Here is a 17142-nt window from a genome sequence, read left to right as displayed (position 1 = left end):
AGTGGGAGACGCCGCAACAAGTCGAAGCATTTGAAGAACTGAAGCGACGCCTGCAATCGCCGCCAATACTTGCGCATTTCGACGAAAACGCCAATACCGAAGTCCACACCGACGCAAGCAGTGTAGGACTCGGCGCCGTTCTTGTGCAGAAGACTGACGGACTAGAAAGGGTTGTAAGTTACGCTAGCCGGTCGCTATCAAAGGCGGAAGCAAATTATTCCACAACAGAAAAGGAGTGCCTCGCCATCATCTGGGCTACATCAAAGTTTCGTCCCTACCTCTATGGCAGGCCCTTTAAAGTTGTGAGCGACCACCACGCCTTGTGTTGGCTAGCTAACTTGAAGGATCCTTCAGGTCGCCTTGCACGATGGAGTCTTAGACTTCAAGCATTCGACATCACCGTCGTTTACAAGTCCGGGCGAAAGCACTCTGACGCCGACTGCTTGTCTCGCGCCCCCGTAGAACCGTCGCCACTAGACGACCAGGATGACGACACTTTCTTGCGACCCATCAGTGCCGACGAATTCGCCGAACAACAGCGAGCCGACCCGGAACTAAGGAGCCTTGTAGACTACCTGGAAGGCAAGACCGTCATTGTGCCGAAGGTGCTCAGGCGAGGAGTGGCGTCATTTTTCTAGCAAAACGACATTCTCCTAAAGAAGAACTTCTCGCCTCTCCGAGCCAACTACCTCCTCGTGGTACACTCAGCATTGCGTCCAGAGGTTCTGCAAGCTCTCCATGATGACCCAACGGCTGGACACCTCGGTTTTTCCCGCACGCTCGCGAGGATACAAGAAAAATACTACTGGCCTCGCCTCTCTGCCGACGTCGCCCATTATGTAAGGACATTCCGAACTGTCAGCGACGCAAAACACCGCCGACAAGGCCAGCCGGACTTCTACAGCCGATCGAGCCACCTCGCCGACCGTTCCAGCAGATCGGGATGGACTTACTGCGGCCTTTTCCGACGTCGACGTCCGGCAATAAATGGATCGTCGTAGCTACGGACTACCTCACCCGCTACGCGGAAACAAAAGCCTTGCCCAAAGGCAGTGCCACCGAGGTAGCCCGATTCTTCGTTGAGAACATCCTCCTGCGTCACAGTGCCCCAGAAGTCCTCATCACCGACAGAGGTACGGCCTTCACGGCTGAACTAACTCAAGCCATCCTGCGCTACAGCCAGACAAGCCATCGCCGGACTAGCGCCTACCACCCGCAGACGAATGGCCTCACCGAGCGCCTAAATAAGACCATCGCCGACATGCTGGCAATGTACGTCGACGTCGAACACAAGACGTGGGATGCCATCCTTCCGTACGTGACCTTCGCATACAACACGGCCATGCAAGAAACGACGCACATGGCGCCGTTCAACCTGGTCTACGGAAGGAAACCGGCAACGACGCTTGACGCCATGCGACCGGATGTCTCCGACGAAGAAAATCTCGACGTTGCCACCTATTTGCAGCGTGCCGAAGAAGGTCGACAGCTCGCCCGCCTGCGCATCAAGAACCAGCAGAGAACCGACAGCCGACACTACAATCTTCGACGACGCTACGTCGAGTACCAGTCCGGAGACCGTGTTTGGGTCAGGACTCAGATACGCCGACGAGGACTTAGCGAGAAACTCTTACGTCGCTATTTCGGACCATATAAGATCATCCGACGTATTGGCGCACTGGACTATGAGGTGGTGCCGGACGGTATTTCGCAATCACAGCGGCGCCGCGCACGACCTGAAGTCATCCACGTGGTGCGTCTTAAGCCTTTCTATGCCCGCTGACGAACTTAGGTCCTTTGTTGCTTTGTTATTTTTGTCCCTTTCTGTACGCGTGGTTTTGTTTTCGCTTTCGTGCTTGTAGCATCGGGACGATGCTTTTTAAGGGGAAGGGTATTGACACGTATACATGTTTATCTTTCACCGGTGGCCGCTTTCCACCAGCTAACAAATGTTAAACGTTATCGCTCGGCGCAGGACGCGCCTGTATCGGAAGTTTCTAGAACGTTATCGATGCTTCTTTTCGTTGCCTGTTTTCACCGACGCTTATGTTATCTGATTGTGCGACCGACGCGAATTGTCTAGAACTTTCTGGAAGACACGCGGGCATCAGGGATTAATCTGGAACCTTCGATGACTCAGGTATAAAAGCCGACGCGTCTCGCCGCTGATCAGATTTCGACGACCGCCGACTGTGTTCGCCGCTTTCGTTGTGCTTCGAGCGTAGCTTGCTTTTGTGGGCACAGGTTCGCCCAATAAACAACCAGTTTCGTAATACACAGTTTTACTACTGTTTACTTCAGCGTCACTACTACGTGACAATATTCTATTTTTTAACTTACAAATTTTACAAAGTTCTCTTTAAAAAATTCAGGCCTAAACTGAAAATTCTGCTTCCAACAGTGACTCAAATTTCATTTTTTTCTATCAACTGCAACAAATTTTGTTAAGATCGGCTTAGTGGTTATCTCAAAATGGTGTTTCTGTGTTTTACATCATACTTGGCGTCATCGGAGTCAGCACCAGGAAAATGCAAGTATGCTTCACCTTTGTAAAGGAGTGCTTACAAGGAAGCCCGCTTTACAGAAACAACAGTTGGCAAGTGGATCGGTAACTGTTTCGTTACTCGTACTGCTCTTACAATTCTGGAGGTTTAGATGCTCTCCTAGAGCATCTAAAGTGGGATATTTTGATATGTGTTTTTACAGCGTAAGTGTAATTGTTACAATGTTTATTCGGACTTTTTCTCAAAAAACTTGCTCATAAATTAGTGGTATATTTCAGAGCAGTGTACGATACTGTAATTTTGGCCGTTCTTTAGATATATGATTAAGCGCATTTTATAAACTTGTGCTTTTGTCTTTTAGTACTGAGTTGCAGAGTTGTAAATTGAATACATATTTCTTTTAAATGCTCCTAATGTCAACAATGTTTGTAAACAATCGGAAAAACGTATACGACAAATAAATTTCCTAAGGTCACTGTAACATGGTTTTTTATTTCTTTTAAATGCAACAAACCTCCTCTAAATTCAGTGCATTGGCTGCCGAGGTAAAATGATTTTTTTCCATTCCCAGGTATTTAGATAGGAGATCCAGAGTTAAAGCTTCCTCCATTGCCTCTGTTAGAAGTTAAATGCAGCAATTCCCTGCACATTTAGAATGTAAGAGTCTCGATATTCTTTTTATGATAACAGCTGATTTTATTTGCTTAGAACATAGGCGAAGTTGTAATGCGGTGCGGCGGGCTGCATATTGATGATGCTGCATGCTAAGTTTTCATATCATTTCGTGATATGCGAAACTCACATGACCCATTTCTTCCGTCACCTGCGACGACCCGTAGGTCAATATCGAATAAGCGTCAAACTTTTTCGAAAGGTGGCTGCAAGAACATAAGAAAACGATTCCATACACGTGTCGCCTGTACGCCACTTTTTGTTCGGTATAAATCCCTGACTTAGTGACTTCCAGGTACATTCTAAAAAAAAGAAAAAGCAAATAAAAATGTTACGCACTTTTATAAAACATTGTGCAATCAAAGAGTGCGTATTGCACGCAGCGTGTCTTAATAACTAATGATACTCGTATTTAGCGCTAACGACACCAGTCATGTTTATACGCACTATCAGCATTTCAAGTGGAAGTTTAAGTCGCTTATGTCGTGTACCGCAAGAGTAATCTTCCTTAAGGGGTCGGTAATACATTATATGGTTCCTTGAGTCGATACCGGAGGTCTAAACTTACTTAATGTCGCCCTCTAAATGACGAAACCGTAGTGAAAGCAATATTCATTTACCAGCGTTTTTGGTGCCATTCCTTTTCTCTGAGAAGTTTTTTGCGGAGGAAAGCTATTGACACCCCGGCTACAGCGTACCCATCGTCATGGCTCACATCGTATTCTATGCCATCCTTCGTTTTTTTTTTTTTTTTTTTTTAGCAGATGTCGCCTGTAATAAAAAAGTTGCAGTGGCTTAGCTCGGCTATGCCAGGATATACGTAGCGTTAGCAAAGGTTCAGCTGATTATTCTTAGCTTTCCTGGTTGTCTCCTACGCTCAACCGCTAATTGCCAGGCAACTACTTCGGGATCCGATGAGTCAAGCTTCTCCGTTCTTCTGCGCTGTTGAGCAGCATTTGCGCTCTCCTTCTCCATGGCTATACCACACTGGCAAACGCCAGTCAGAAGCGCAGCGGCTCCAGCGCACTGTCAGACGGCGACTGCACAGCGAGCGCGCGCCGGCGCCAGTGCGTCTACCACGGCTACGACGTCACTCCTCTGGAATGCGCAGACCGGCGGCGGTGAGTCGCGCGCGGCGGCGGCGGAGTGCGCGAGAGGTGCCGGCTGCGGTGGCTCCGGTGCGCAAGCCGTGTGACATCACTGATCCTTGCGCATGCGCAGCACGGCTCTTGATGTGCCGCGCGAACGGGCTTGGCTAGGCCAGTGTAGCTAACGCTACAAAATGAATTCAACTCCGTGAGCTTTCTCGAATCGCCCGCACAACTACCTCGCACCGCTTAGACGCAGCGAAGGCATACCGTCGTGAGAAATCATGAGCACAAAAGGAGAGGAGGAAGGCGGAAGAAGGAGACATGCGACGCCAGCAAGGCCAAGCGGCGTCACTCGTCCGAGGAAGTGGATCGAGCGAAGCGTCGCCGCGGTTCGTCGTGCTTCGGAGAGCCCCGGACGAACCCCTGTACTTGAGCCTCGGGCTAGACACAGAGAGAGAGCCATAAGGCAGAGAAGCGGTCAGAAGGGGGTTGGAGCGCGTTTGACGCGCCCAAATGAAGCGTCGCACTGTCCAGCTGCCCGTGCCAGCGGCCATTTGCTCGGCGGCAGAAGCGCGGTCGGTATTGTCCCGGCGTCTCCCTACCCTCTCCCAATCCTCCTCGCTTGGGATTCCCGGCGCAGGACGCTTGCGTCGCTCGCACACAAACGCAGCCGCACCAGCCGCCACCGGCTCGGTTGGCTCGGTGCCGGCACAATGACAACCGCTGCAAGAACCATCCACCTTCTTTCCGTTTCCTCCTTTCATTCCCGAGAACCCCGCTTCCCTCACCGCCAACACCGCAGAGAGAGCTGGCGGCCGCATCCGGCTCTTCAGCATTTGTCTCTCTGCATCCGACTGTACGTCTTCATCGTCTGTGTGTCTTTATTTTGTGTGTGTGTGTGTATGGCTGCCTGGCGCCGGCGTGTCTTGCTCTACACTCAACGCGTGTGTTCTTTTCTGTTTTTTGCTTGTTTGTTTCTGTGGTTGTCAAGAGAGCTCCAGGCACTTGCGTCCGCTCCGGTTCTCCGAGATCGGCTCGAGGGCTCCTCGGAAATCGGCCGCGTTCGGCCTTTGTCGCTTTTATTTCTTTTTCGTATTATTTCGCTCTTTTCTTTCTGTCAAGGGAATGCATGCCTCTATTCTGTTTGTGCAATTCCCTCTGAGCCTGCGTCTGCCGCAGCTATTCGATTCGGATCGTCCCGTGTCCCGCGCGCTTCCGCCTCTGCACTACTTGGCGTCTGCAGTTGTTTTATTTTTGTTTCATTCTGTTTGCAGCTTTTAGTCCTAGTGTTTGTTGGTTAGTTTCTTTCTTCTCGGAAGTGATCCTCTAACTTGTGGTTTTTGTATAACTTCGTTTTTGTGCGTCTTCACTGAATTGTTGTACTGCCGAAGACAATAAGCACGTTATTAAAGGTTTCCTCCGAACAACGTTGTTGTTGCTACCCCATTTATTGTACGCTCATTGCAGAAGGAGGATTTTCAATGTTTTCTGTAACAGACAAATCACATAGACAAATATAAACACAAATATAAAGTCACACAGGCAGCCAAGTTAAGCCCAACATCCAACTCATTTATTTGTTGTAAATATACGTAAATATATAATGGAATGACGTCTTGCATGCTCATGAGGATCAACTAATAGGCACATCCTTGTCGTAATCAGATTGTGTAAACGAAATATCCGGAAGCATAAAAATTCACTCATACGGAAACGACTGGCACTCGCAAGTCGAAAGCCGCTGATTACCGACATACATGAAAGAAAAACTGTCAAATCAACGCTAGCTTATGGTGCCGAAACTCTAGTGATAATAAAGAGAACTTGTTAAAAAGCTAAGGTCAGTGCAATAGCTGATGCAACAGAAAATTGGAGGCGTAGCACTAACACATGAAGACGGTGGTACCAATTAGAGAGCAAGCAAATGTAGTGGATATTCTAATTCAGAAAGATATGAGGAACTGCAGTTATGTAGCTCAAATTATGCGTAGAGCAGGCAACCGGCGGCCACTTAGAGTGACACAGTTGGAGTGAAGGTCAGAAATACGTAAACGTAGATGGCAGAGGATTAGATGGTGTGGTGAGCTTAAAACATGTTCAGTTATACGATAGAGTCGGCGAACTCTGGCCATGGGCGATTAGAAATCGTTCGGAGTGGTTCTCTTCTGGCTTAAGAGATATGACATACTGACAAATATTGTAATAATGAAATCTTTGTCGTGTTTCGCGAGTATACAAATGAAGAAGTACGGAAAACATTAGATCTCTCTTATTTTAATGTTTATTTTACAGACACCTGCTGTAGATGAGTTCTCACAGGCCTTTAGTCTGAAGGCACAAATTGAAAATCACTGATAATGAACCTTGAACTTGGGCTTATCACATCTGTTTTTTATTGAAGGTGTCTTTTAAGGTAATGACATCTCGTACGAATACCTTCCCTTTGGCCAAACAAAAAAAATTATTTGAAAGTGTACAAATACCGACACGTGGCAGTAATACAACGCGGGATAAAAAATATTGGAAAAATGAAATGTAAACATGCCCATTTTTCCTTGTCAGCACTGGTGGTATAGATTACTTATATTCCCAACAAAGCAAATTAACAGCGCTCAGCCTGCGTAAGTGGGTTTTTTCCTTTGTACGGCTTACCGTGTAAGAAAGCACGCTTTACAGGAAAAAAACATTGAGCGTCTGTTTGAGTCGCTACTGTACAGTTAGCAGCAGACAATTTGTAGCCTTAGGAGTGCCGGAACGCTTGACGTGCGCTTACGACAAAACCAAAGACTTCCTCAAAGAAAAAAAATGTGAATTCATATTTATGTTTCTGTATTAACTTTGTGATCAGTTCCACTCTTATGTTTCTTTAACGATAAATAATAGTCTTTTAATATGTTGGAAGAAGCACACTCGTGCACACACACGCGCACGTACGCACGCATGCAAGCATAGTAACGTCTGCTGTTGGGCTACTTGGTCCATGGCTAAAAATGGTTTTAGGTGAAAAAGAAATAAGACACGGACAGGCGCACCCTGACGCGGACAGTGCGCGTGTCCGTGTCTTCTATTCTGTTGTCCGTGTCCTATTTGTTGCTCCTAAAACCATTTGTAGCATACAAGCACGCAATCACACAGGAACACAAATGCAACAATACAGCTACTTCGATGGCATTCCTTGTAACAGTAACCGTGAGCAATACACTGAAGACAAAGACAGACAAGTATATGGAACATGACACAGCGCTACGCCTCGTCTGCTTCTCGCGCCCACCTTGTATGTTCGCACTGGTTTTGCATTGCCGTAACAGTTGGCCTAACAAAATGTAACAAAATGTATCGTCGTGTGCCACAGTGCAAGCGTGCCCATTTATTATACAGCCATTTATATATACACTGAGTGGGAGAGAGAGTGTTCCCTCACCACCATGTGTAATGTGCGATACAGATAACGGTCACGTCACACGTGCCGTAGATGCGAAGCCAGTGCTGCGCCAGATACGATGCATAGATACGATACATCCCCTTTTCTTTCAAAGGAGAGAAAAAAACAGAAGAACATTAGTAGAAACGAATACTTAAAACGCGATTTAAGGAACCTGCACAAAGCTTCGATTATAGGTAATCCTCTGTGGGGGCCTTCGTTCTCGGGTTGACATTGTGAACGCAGGTTGTTGGTTCTGCTGCCAGCCTGCAGGAGCGTTGAATGAGGCAGGAATGCTGCCAGTTGTGGCCGGTGACTCTGCGGAATCGTTGCTGCTCTATGCTAAAGATCTTTCGTCAGCTCCTTGGCGGAGGTCCTCCTCGAACTCACAAAGGGCTCTCTGTCGAAAAGCTTCTTTTGTAGGCAGCAGATGTCGCCGACTGCGCCGCAGGAATGTTCCAACTTCAGTGATTATGTTATACCACCGGCGATATGTCGTAGCCTAAACGACTTGACCTCTGGTGGCCCACGCCCCTTCTTTGATGCGTACCGTGTCTCGAGAGTTAGCGGTGGTAGTTGTCGGCTGGAATGGTCGGTCTGACGATGCTTCTGTATGCTGCGACCTGGACATGGCCGGACGTCGGGCAACGTTGTCCGTAGTCTTTCTTGAAGTACCTCGCCAGGTGATGGTCCGGATTCCATTGGAGTAGATCTGTAGGCAAGAAGACCAAGCCAAAAATCTTGATTCATTTGAGTGTTTTTCTTTAAAATCCTCTTAATTACTTGTACACCTTTTTCCGCCAGACCGTTGGACTGGGGGTACCTAGGGTTGGAAGTGGTGTGATTGAAGTCGTACCTTCGGGCAAATGCAGCAAAAGCGTGGCTAGAAAATTGTGGTCCATTATGCGAACAAACTTCAACTGGTATGCCGTATCTGGCAAAAATCGCACTTGTTGCTTCAATGAGTGCCTTCGCGCTAATCTTTTTTAGCAGCTCTACTTCAGGAAAGTTTGGTAATGCGTCGTAGGCGCGCAGGTATGACCGTCCACCGTGCTGAAAAACATCGATGCCGACACGATGCCACGGTTTATCAGGTACTGGGCTTAACTTTAACGGCTCTTGGGGCTGTCCGCACACGTACGTTTTGCACGCAGAACACGCCTGTGCGAAAGCTTCTATGTCACGGTTGATTCCTGGCCAGAAGACGAGATGCATGGCCTGTGATTTGCATTTATTGATGCCCAGATGGCCTTGATGAATGTGCTCGAAAGTTTCTTTCCTCATGGTAGCCGGAATTACAACTTTGCACCCTTTTAAGAGGACTCCATTCACGTGAGAAAGCTCTCCTTCAAAAGAATTCCAATGGTCTTGCAGTGCTTTCCCTGCCGCCAGGTCCCCAAGAACTTACTTTAATTATTCATCCCGACTGGTTTCCGTAGCCAACCTCTTCCAGGTGTTATCGGTGACAAGTGTAGAGACAACACTTACTACGGGCATTTCAGCCTCGTCGTTGATGACGTGGTTTTCTGGGATAGGTCCGGTTGTTGCACGTGACAGCATGTAGGCGAGAAGCAGTTGCTTCCCTGGTGTGAACTGAAGTTTTACGTGATAGCGAAGAAGGCGCAGGAAAAACCGCTGCAATCTCGTGGGCATGTCTCCAATGGCCTTCTGCGAGATGGCGATCAAGCGGTGATGAGCAGTTTTAAGAATAAACGAGCGACCATAGAAAAAAATGGTTAAACTCAACACAGCCATATGTGACCGCCATCGCCTCCTTTTCAATTTACGAGTAACGCTGTTCGCACTCCGCAAGTGCCCGCAAGGCATACGCGACCGGCTTCCATGTGTCCTGGTGGCACTGCAATAGCGCTGCGCCGATTCCCTTTCGCGATGCATCACATGACACCTTTGTTGCTTTTATTCGATGGAACACGGCTAGTAAAGGCTCTCTACTTAAACTTTCGCAAAGCTGCCTCCAGTCTTCAGCGTGATTCGGCGTCCAGTCAAACGCAGAATTCTGCTTTATAAGATTTCTGAGGAGCGTCGTCCTTTGGGCCAATGACGGCATAAACTTGCTGAAATAGTTTACGGTTCCTTGCATCCTCTGTACTGCGAGCTTGTCGGTCGGTGGTGGAATTTGTACCATTGATTTTGTCAGTGACGGGCTTCGCTTGATGCCTTCCTGGTCAATGACGTCATCAAGAAACTCGATTTTGCCGACACCAATGGAACACTTCTTCGGATTAAATGTCAGTCCGCCGCGTTATGCTGTTTGCAGTATCGACTGCAGGCACCTGTCATGCTCCTGCCTCGACGACCCCAACACTAGAACATCATCAACGTTTACTCTGACCCCAGGAAGGCCTTCAACAGTTTCATTTAGCGTTTTATGAAATACCTCAGGCGCCGATGCTATACCAAACGGTAAGCGCAGAAATATGTAGCGCCCGAATGGCGTTGCAAAGGTGGAAATTCGTGAGGTTTCGTTGTCCAACGAAATTTGGTGAAAACCAGAGTTCGCGTCAAGACGGGTGAAAACTGTAGCGCCCGCTAACTCTACCTCCATGCCTTCCGTTCTCGGCATCGTGTAATGTTCTCTCTTGATGCATTGTTAATCCTCCTTGGGTCGATACAATTTTCCCGTATTTCTTTCAAACAATGACCAATGGGCTTACCCAGACTGTGGGCTCGGTGACTTTGGTTATGCTGCCTGCGCGCTCCATGCACCCGGTTCCTGTGAACAAGTGGCGAAAGTTCTTTGCGACTTCCTCAGAACTGTTTCGAGATACTGCGTGTATGCGTGACACAAGTCCAAGATTTTCGCTAGCCTGCAAGCCCAGGATGACCTAATGCCCCTTGGACACCACGAAGAAGTCGAGGACGACGCAACGGCCACCTAGTGATAATTCTGTACGAATGACACCATCACGCTTGATAAACCCTCCGCCATACGAACGTAACACTACGGTGCTTCGTTTCAGGGGCGGCTTGGGGCGAATTTTACGGTAGCATCCGAAAGGTAGTAGATTTGCTTGCGCTCCTGTATCGACCTTTAATTCAAGTGGTACGTTCTTAATTTAGGCGACAATTGTCCAGTCATATTGGCTTCCTGCGCAGCTTGACACGTCCAGAATGTCCAAGCTATCTTCACCGCCCTAAAGTTCGCCAATATTGGGAAATCGTCTGCAGCAGATAGCAAAATGGTTAGGGGGCTGACATTTGCGTCATGTTTTCCCGAATGCAGGACACCTTGGTCTCGGGTGCATACGCGCGCACTTAGGACACTTGTAATGTCTGGGCAACTCACTTTGTTTACTTGGGTGTTCCTTACGCATCGTGTCAATGTGGCTTTCCTCCCGTGCCCAAACTTTTTGTTGCACTGCTGCCGCTTCAGCTGCTTTAACAACCTGCTCTGCCTTCAGTAAATTCAGCGTAGTGTCCCGCAGCAACCTTTCCCGAAGTTTCTCTTCGTTAGTTCCATGAACAATTTCGTCCCTTATCATTGCATCCATTTGAGAGCCAAAGTTGCGTGCTCGTGCCTGGTTCTGTAAGTCTCGCAAAAAAAGGTTCGAAAAGCTCACCAGTGGCCTCAAATCGCGTGCGGTAAACGTAGCGCTCATGGACTTCGTCCTGCTGCGCCGCACAATATGCATCGAACTTCGCAATGACAGCGGCGTAGTCATTCCTGCTCTCGTCTTCGCCAAAGCTGAACGGGTTGACGATCTCGATGGCTTCCTCGCCTGCAACGCTCAGAAGAAGTGCGGTCTTGCATGATTCCACTCGAAGCTTGCCGGTTGGCTGTTCTGATGCGGCGAGAAAAACTCGAACCTTTGCTTGAATGCCTGCCAGTTCTTGGCAATTTCACCAGCCGAGCTCAGCGGGCCTAGTGGCTTCAGGAAGTCCATGGGGCTGGTCTTGTAGTATAATTTTCGGTTCACCAAGACTGGACGTCGGTGTTAATCCCACTTCTGAGACCATGTATCGTGGTGTGCCGCAGGCGCGACATGACCAGAGGCGCCAAGCAAGGGGAGCAAGCGTGCCCGTTTATGCAACAGCCGTGTATGTATACACTAAGTGGGAGAGGGTGCGTTCCCTCACCACAATGTGTCATATGCGCTACAGATATCGGTCACGTCACACGTGCCGTAGATGCGAAGCCAGCCCTGCACCAGATACGATGCATAAATACGATACAACGAAGTAGCTCTAACCTTCAATATTTAGTGTCGTGATTTAGTTAGGTAGTTTAACTTAAATCAGTTGTACTAATGTAGAACCAGATTTTAGTATTATTGACTTACAAAACTTCATGCGTACTTTCAGATTATATAATATTGAACGACGACGGCATGATGACAATCACATGTTAATTCTTAAATTATAACGATGGTATAACGACGACAACGTGACGCCGATGACATGAGGACAATGAGATGAGGTTTGTGTGACGATGACTGAATAACGACGACCGCGGCAACAAGAAGCGAGAATGGTGACTATCGCACGACCAAGATGGCATGGCGATGACGGTATGACAAGGGATGCATGAGAGCGTCTTTGTGACGGCAACGCAATGACGACAATCGCGTACCATTGACGCAATGATCACAATTGGATGAGACAGCATGATTGTGATAGAATGACGAACAAGGAATGACGTTGGTGAATCGACGAAAGTGGTACGACGACGACGGCATGACAAGAACCGGATGACGATAATGACGATGGTCAAATAACAGCTTGACGACGATGGCATGAAGACAATGGTATGACGAAGAATGCAGGGACGACGATGGCAAGACAACCGCATTAGGAGAATGGGATGACGACGAGTGTGGGATGACAATGGCGTGGCGATGACGGCATCACGAAACCTGTGTGACGATGATGCCTTGATGACGACGGCATGACCAGAGTCAGATGACGTAGCTCAAGGGAGGATGATGGCAGGCCCACGACGGCATCACGACGACGGTCTGATGAAGCGACTGACGATGACGGCATGATAAGGGCGACATTATCACGATTGAATGACGACAGAATGATTACAATACCATGATGGAGAAAAATTAACGTCGATGGAAAGACGAGGGCGTTGTTGTGACATTGGCATGACGACGATAGGATGACGTTACTGAAGTGATGACGATGACAGAACGATAACGGGACGACGATGACTTGACGCCGACGCCTGTATGACGACGACTGTATGACGACGATTACGTGATAATGACGGCGTGACGAGAGTCGCATGACTAAGCTGAAGGGACGATGATGCCCCGAAAACCTAGTGACTCCGAAAACATATCTTGACCCCGAAAACACTAGTGGCCCAAGCTAATTTAACTAGTAGGTCGAATACAAGGCCTCACGACGACCGCATGATAAGAGTGAGATCACGAGGCTGGAATGACGATGGTTTAACAGTAATGACGACCGCACTAGATAGATAGACTCAAACGACTGAAGTAGGCAAAGAATGCTGTTCGGATAAAAAGAACTAAATGCATGGTTCCAAGTAGCAGTCAATACAGTGGACTCAGAGCGAATTGCTTTTTACCAATATTTTCTAGAAACGCCCGGTTTTTGTGGAGGAGATATTACACTCTCACGAAAATGTGAAAGGGCTCCCATAACATATAACTTATGGCAGTCACCGTTGAACTTATTCAGATGCCATATAATTCCCGCCATTCCCGCATGGGCTTATTTGGCGTGAAAAGCCGTGGTACGCCTGTAGTGTTTGTACTGGAAAAATTGCGGCAGAAATCGTCTTATGATGTTTGTCGACGGTAATGCGAATAGCATTCGAGTAATATGTAGAGATGCACCGTATTCTTGAAATCACGTTTGCAGGGGTAATTCTGAGACTTTCATTGCTTCGGCTTTAAGCCCGCTACTCCGATATCGTCTCACTTTGTAATGGCACTCGCTTGCCAAGGTCACCCATGAACATGACCACATGACGAAGATTTTATGACGCCGACGCAGAGACGATGGCATGACGAAGAAGCGATGATGTGATGGGACAACGAATGTGGTATAACGACGATGGCATGACGCCCATGAAATGTCGATTCTTAAGGTGTGGCGATGCTATGACGACAACAGCGTGATTACGGTGACGGGAGGGCCATCGATGACTATATGACGACGATGGTGTGACGACGACGATATGATAACAGAATGAAGAAGCCGAAATGAAGACCATGAAACGATCACTGAGGCATGGCGTTGATAGTGTGACGACGGATGCATGATACCGCCTGTCTGACGATGTCGCAATGACAATGATGGCATCAAAACGGCAGCATAATCCCGGTTGAATGACTACAGCGAGATAACGATAGAAAAGCGAACGCAGCCAAGAAAGTGGTATGACGACCACAGGATGACGACAATGGGTTGGCGTTATTGAAGTGATGACAAAAAACGACAGCGTGACGGTGATGGCATGATGACAACGGTATGACGTCGACTGTGTGACAAGCATGGGTCACGACGATGGCACGACGAGAGTCGGATGTTGAAGCTACAATAACGACGATATAATGACCGCTAAGGAATCGCGACGACGGTATGACAACGAATGCATGACAAGAACTGTATGACAACGACGCAATGATGACGATGGCGCGACAACGGAATGAGGATAATAGGATGACGAAGAACGTATGATGACAATAGCTTAAGGATGACTGTATCATGAAAGATGTACGGCGACGTTTGCGTGACAACGACGGCATGACGAGAGTCGAATGACAAGGCTGGTGTGATGACAATGGAAACTCCACGACGGCATTACCACGACGGTTCGACAGTGGTCGCATGATAACGTCTTTCAGCAGATAATTGCACGACAACGGTGCCATAATCATGATTGAAGGATAACAGTATAGTTACGATAGAATGACAAAGAAAGATTGTCGTCGATGGAACGACGAAGGCATGGCGATAACTGGATGACAAAGCTGGAATTACGACGATGTATTGACCCCGACCGCATCACAACCACGAACACATACCTAGTGGCCCACGCAAACAATTAGACAACTTGGACCCCTGGGTCGGAGTTGAAATCATGAAGACGGCAGCAAGACGAGAGTCACATGACGAAGCTGGAATGACAGCCATTGAATGACCACGAGGCCATCACGACGGCGGTATCACAACAAATGCATGACGACTGTTTGACGATGATGGCGTCACGACGACGGCATGACGACAGTTCATATGACAAAGCTCGAATGCCCGCGATGCAACGACCACGACGGCATCACGACCAGGACCTAGTGGCCAAGCAAGTCGACAACTTGGGTCACTGGGTTGACTTAAAAGGATAGATAGATAGATAGATAGATAGATAGATAGATAGATAGATAGATAGATAGATAGATAGATAGATAGATAGATAGATAGCAGGCAAGGAATGCTATTCGCATTAAAAAGTTCGTTTGTTCACTGAGGTTTTACAGATGCATAGTAATTGCCGCTCGCGAAACTGCTGTGAATTACACGTCTCGCTTGTTGCGCCCTTTCTTTTTTGTTTGTGAGAAAAACATAAGAAGCATACTAATTATTAAGTAGCGCAGCAACACGTTCACGTTTACGTTTACTTTTCTGCTCTGATTGACAGGAAGCATGGAGCAACATTTCGATGCAGAAATCCTGGAACGGCCTGATGCCCACCAAACTTCTGAATCTGCATTTCAACTTGAATCGCACTTTATCGCGCGGAGCTTCAAAAACGACAAAAAATAGGCAAATCTGGTTTTTTCTGTGCTTTTTTGTTTTCAATATATGAGACTAAAAATATACATTGCCTTTCTGTGAGGAAATTGAAACGCCGCTGTAGAGCAGAGCGCGCGCAATCATGACAGGGCCATCCTATATCCAACGTTCATATCGTCACGTTGTCTTGACGGTTACGAACCACATTGGAGAAGCGCAAACACGAAGCTATGTGTTTATCGGACAAACCCGTGCCCAGCAAAACAAGCAACACTCAGATAGCGGTGAGCACACTCGTCGATTGTCGAAGTCAGACCTGCGGATAAGACGCATCGGCTATTTATACATGACGCAATGAACCTTCTAGCGTAATTGTTTGTGCTCGAGTTAGTTCTTGATTCGCGTGCACACATCATTTGTTATACAAGGCTGGCTACAACACAGGCGCTGAGCGGTAATCTTTAACATTTAAAAAAACTTGCACCCAAATATATGCACCCAATTGGGTGCAACTTGTTTGCGGCGGAGACTTTAATATAAATACCCTTGAAGCTAGCACCTGCGTTCGAGATTTTTGATGCGAAGCATCTTATGCTCGGGGCTATGTCACTCCCTCCCTCCCTACCTCCCTCCATCCATCCAACCGCAGTCCGTCTACACCCCTACTGCGCATGCGCATCCTCTTCCCCCTCCTCTCCTCTCCTTGTTTCATCTCCTCTCCTCTCAACATTCCTCCTCTCCTCTCCGGATTGCGCAACGAATGGCAACACCTGCGGCTCCGCGCGCGATTATGCGAAGCACCTTAGGTTAGAGGCGCGACGGTAGGCGCCCCAGAGGCACCGGCAACAGTCACCAACGCTGCGCGCGTTCGGTGCGAACGCGGACAAAACGCCGACGGCGTCGACAACCGTTCTGCGCGTTGCTGGTGCTGCTGCATATCCAAGTTTATAGAGCGGACCTTGAGTCTACCCCATGGCTACTTCTCAGGGTTCCCCTACGGGAAGATGGTGTAATTTTTTTGCAGCACCATTTCTTCCATAGGCTTCGTGAATATAATCACTACGCCGACACGCATCACTGCCTTAACTTTGTCGACACTTGATTTGTTTATTATTAACGCGGAAACTAGAGTCACTGATGCAGGAGCGATAGCCTCTGACATAAGCGACCACTGCCCAATCTTCATGATTTTCTCCCCCCCCCCCCCCAAAGCTCATAAAAATAGTCGAAGGGACGCAATTACAGTGCAGTATGTATCAGACGATGCTTTACTTTTAATTAAGCGGGACATCAGTGCTTAGCATTGTATCGGGCACGTGCTATTCACCTACAGCCGATAGGGCTCGCACATGCGCAGTGTACTTATATAATGTTATATATACGACGCATGCATTAAAACCTCGTTAATTCTTGTTCTGCACCCTGCTGTTGCCTCAGTCATTTTTAAGCACGATACATGGTGTCAGAAGTCGTGCCTGGGCCGCCAGCGAATAAGCAGCGATGGAACTAAGACACCCGGAGCCTCTGCAGATGGCTGGTAACCTGGCTTTGAACTGGAAGCGCTTTAAGCAAAAATTTGACCTATTTCTTCAGGCGACCACGTCGAAAGAACATCCCAGGACCGAATCGTCGAAAGCCGCCCTCCTGCTCAGCGTTGCTGGAGGCGACGCCCTTGACTCGTTCAACACCTTCAACTTCGTGGACGGAGAAAGCTAGCAAGACT

The 17142-nt window shown here is 48.0% G+C and overlaps 1 protein-coding gene across 1 annotated transcript in view; it reads right to left on the bottom strand.

Annotated features, from left to right (window-relative positions):
- Positions 1-11593, bottom strand: part of LOC125941561 (uncharacterized) — a 173572-nt gene extending 161979 nt beyond the window's left edge. The window contains exons 1-5 of the mRNA XM_049659087.1: positions 11554-11593; positions 11270-11491; positions 10364-10476; positions 9177-9356; positions 8239-8400 (exon numbers count right to left, since the gene is read on the bottom strand). Of these exons, the coding sequence (XP_049515044.1) occupies positions 8239-8400; positions 9177-9356; positions 10364-10476; positions 11270-11491; positions 11554-11593 (717 nt within the window). The remainder of the gene's footprint in view (positions 1-8238; positions 8401-9176; positions 9357-10363; positions 10477-11269; positions 11492-11553) is intronic.
- Between the last annotated feature and the right edge of the window lie 5549 nt (positions 11594-17142).

Source organism: Dermacentor silvarum, chromosome 11 (genome assembly GCF_013339745.2).
Source record: "Dermacentor silvarum isolate Dsil-2018 chromosome 11, BIME_Dsil_1.4, whole genome shotgun sequence".
NCBI lineage: Eukaryota > Metazoa > Arthropoda > Arachnida > Ixodida > Ixodidae > Dermacentor > Dermacentor silvarum.
Note: the sequence above shows the minus strand (reverse complement) of the source record. Positions and strands in the feature narration are given on the sequence as shown.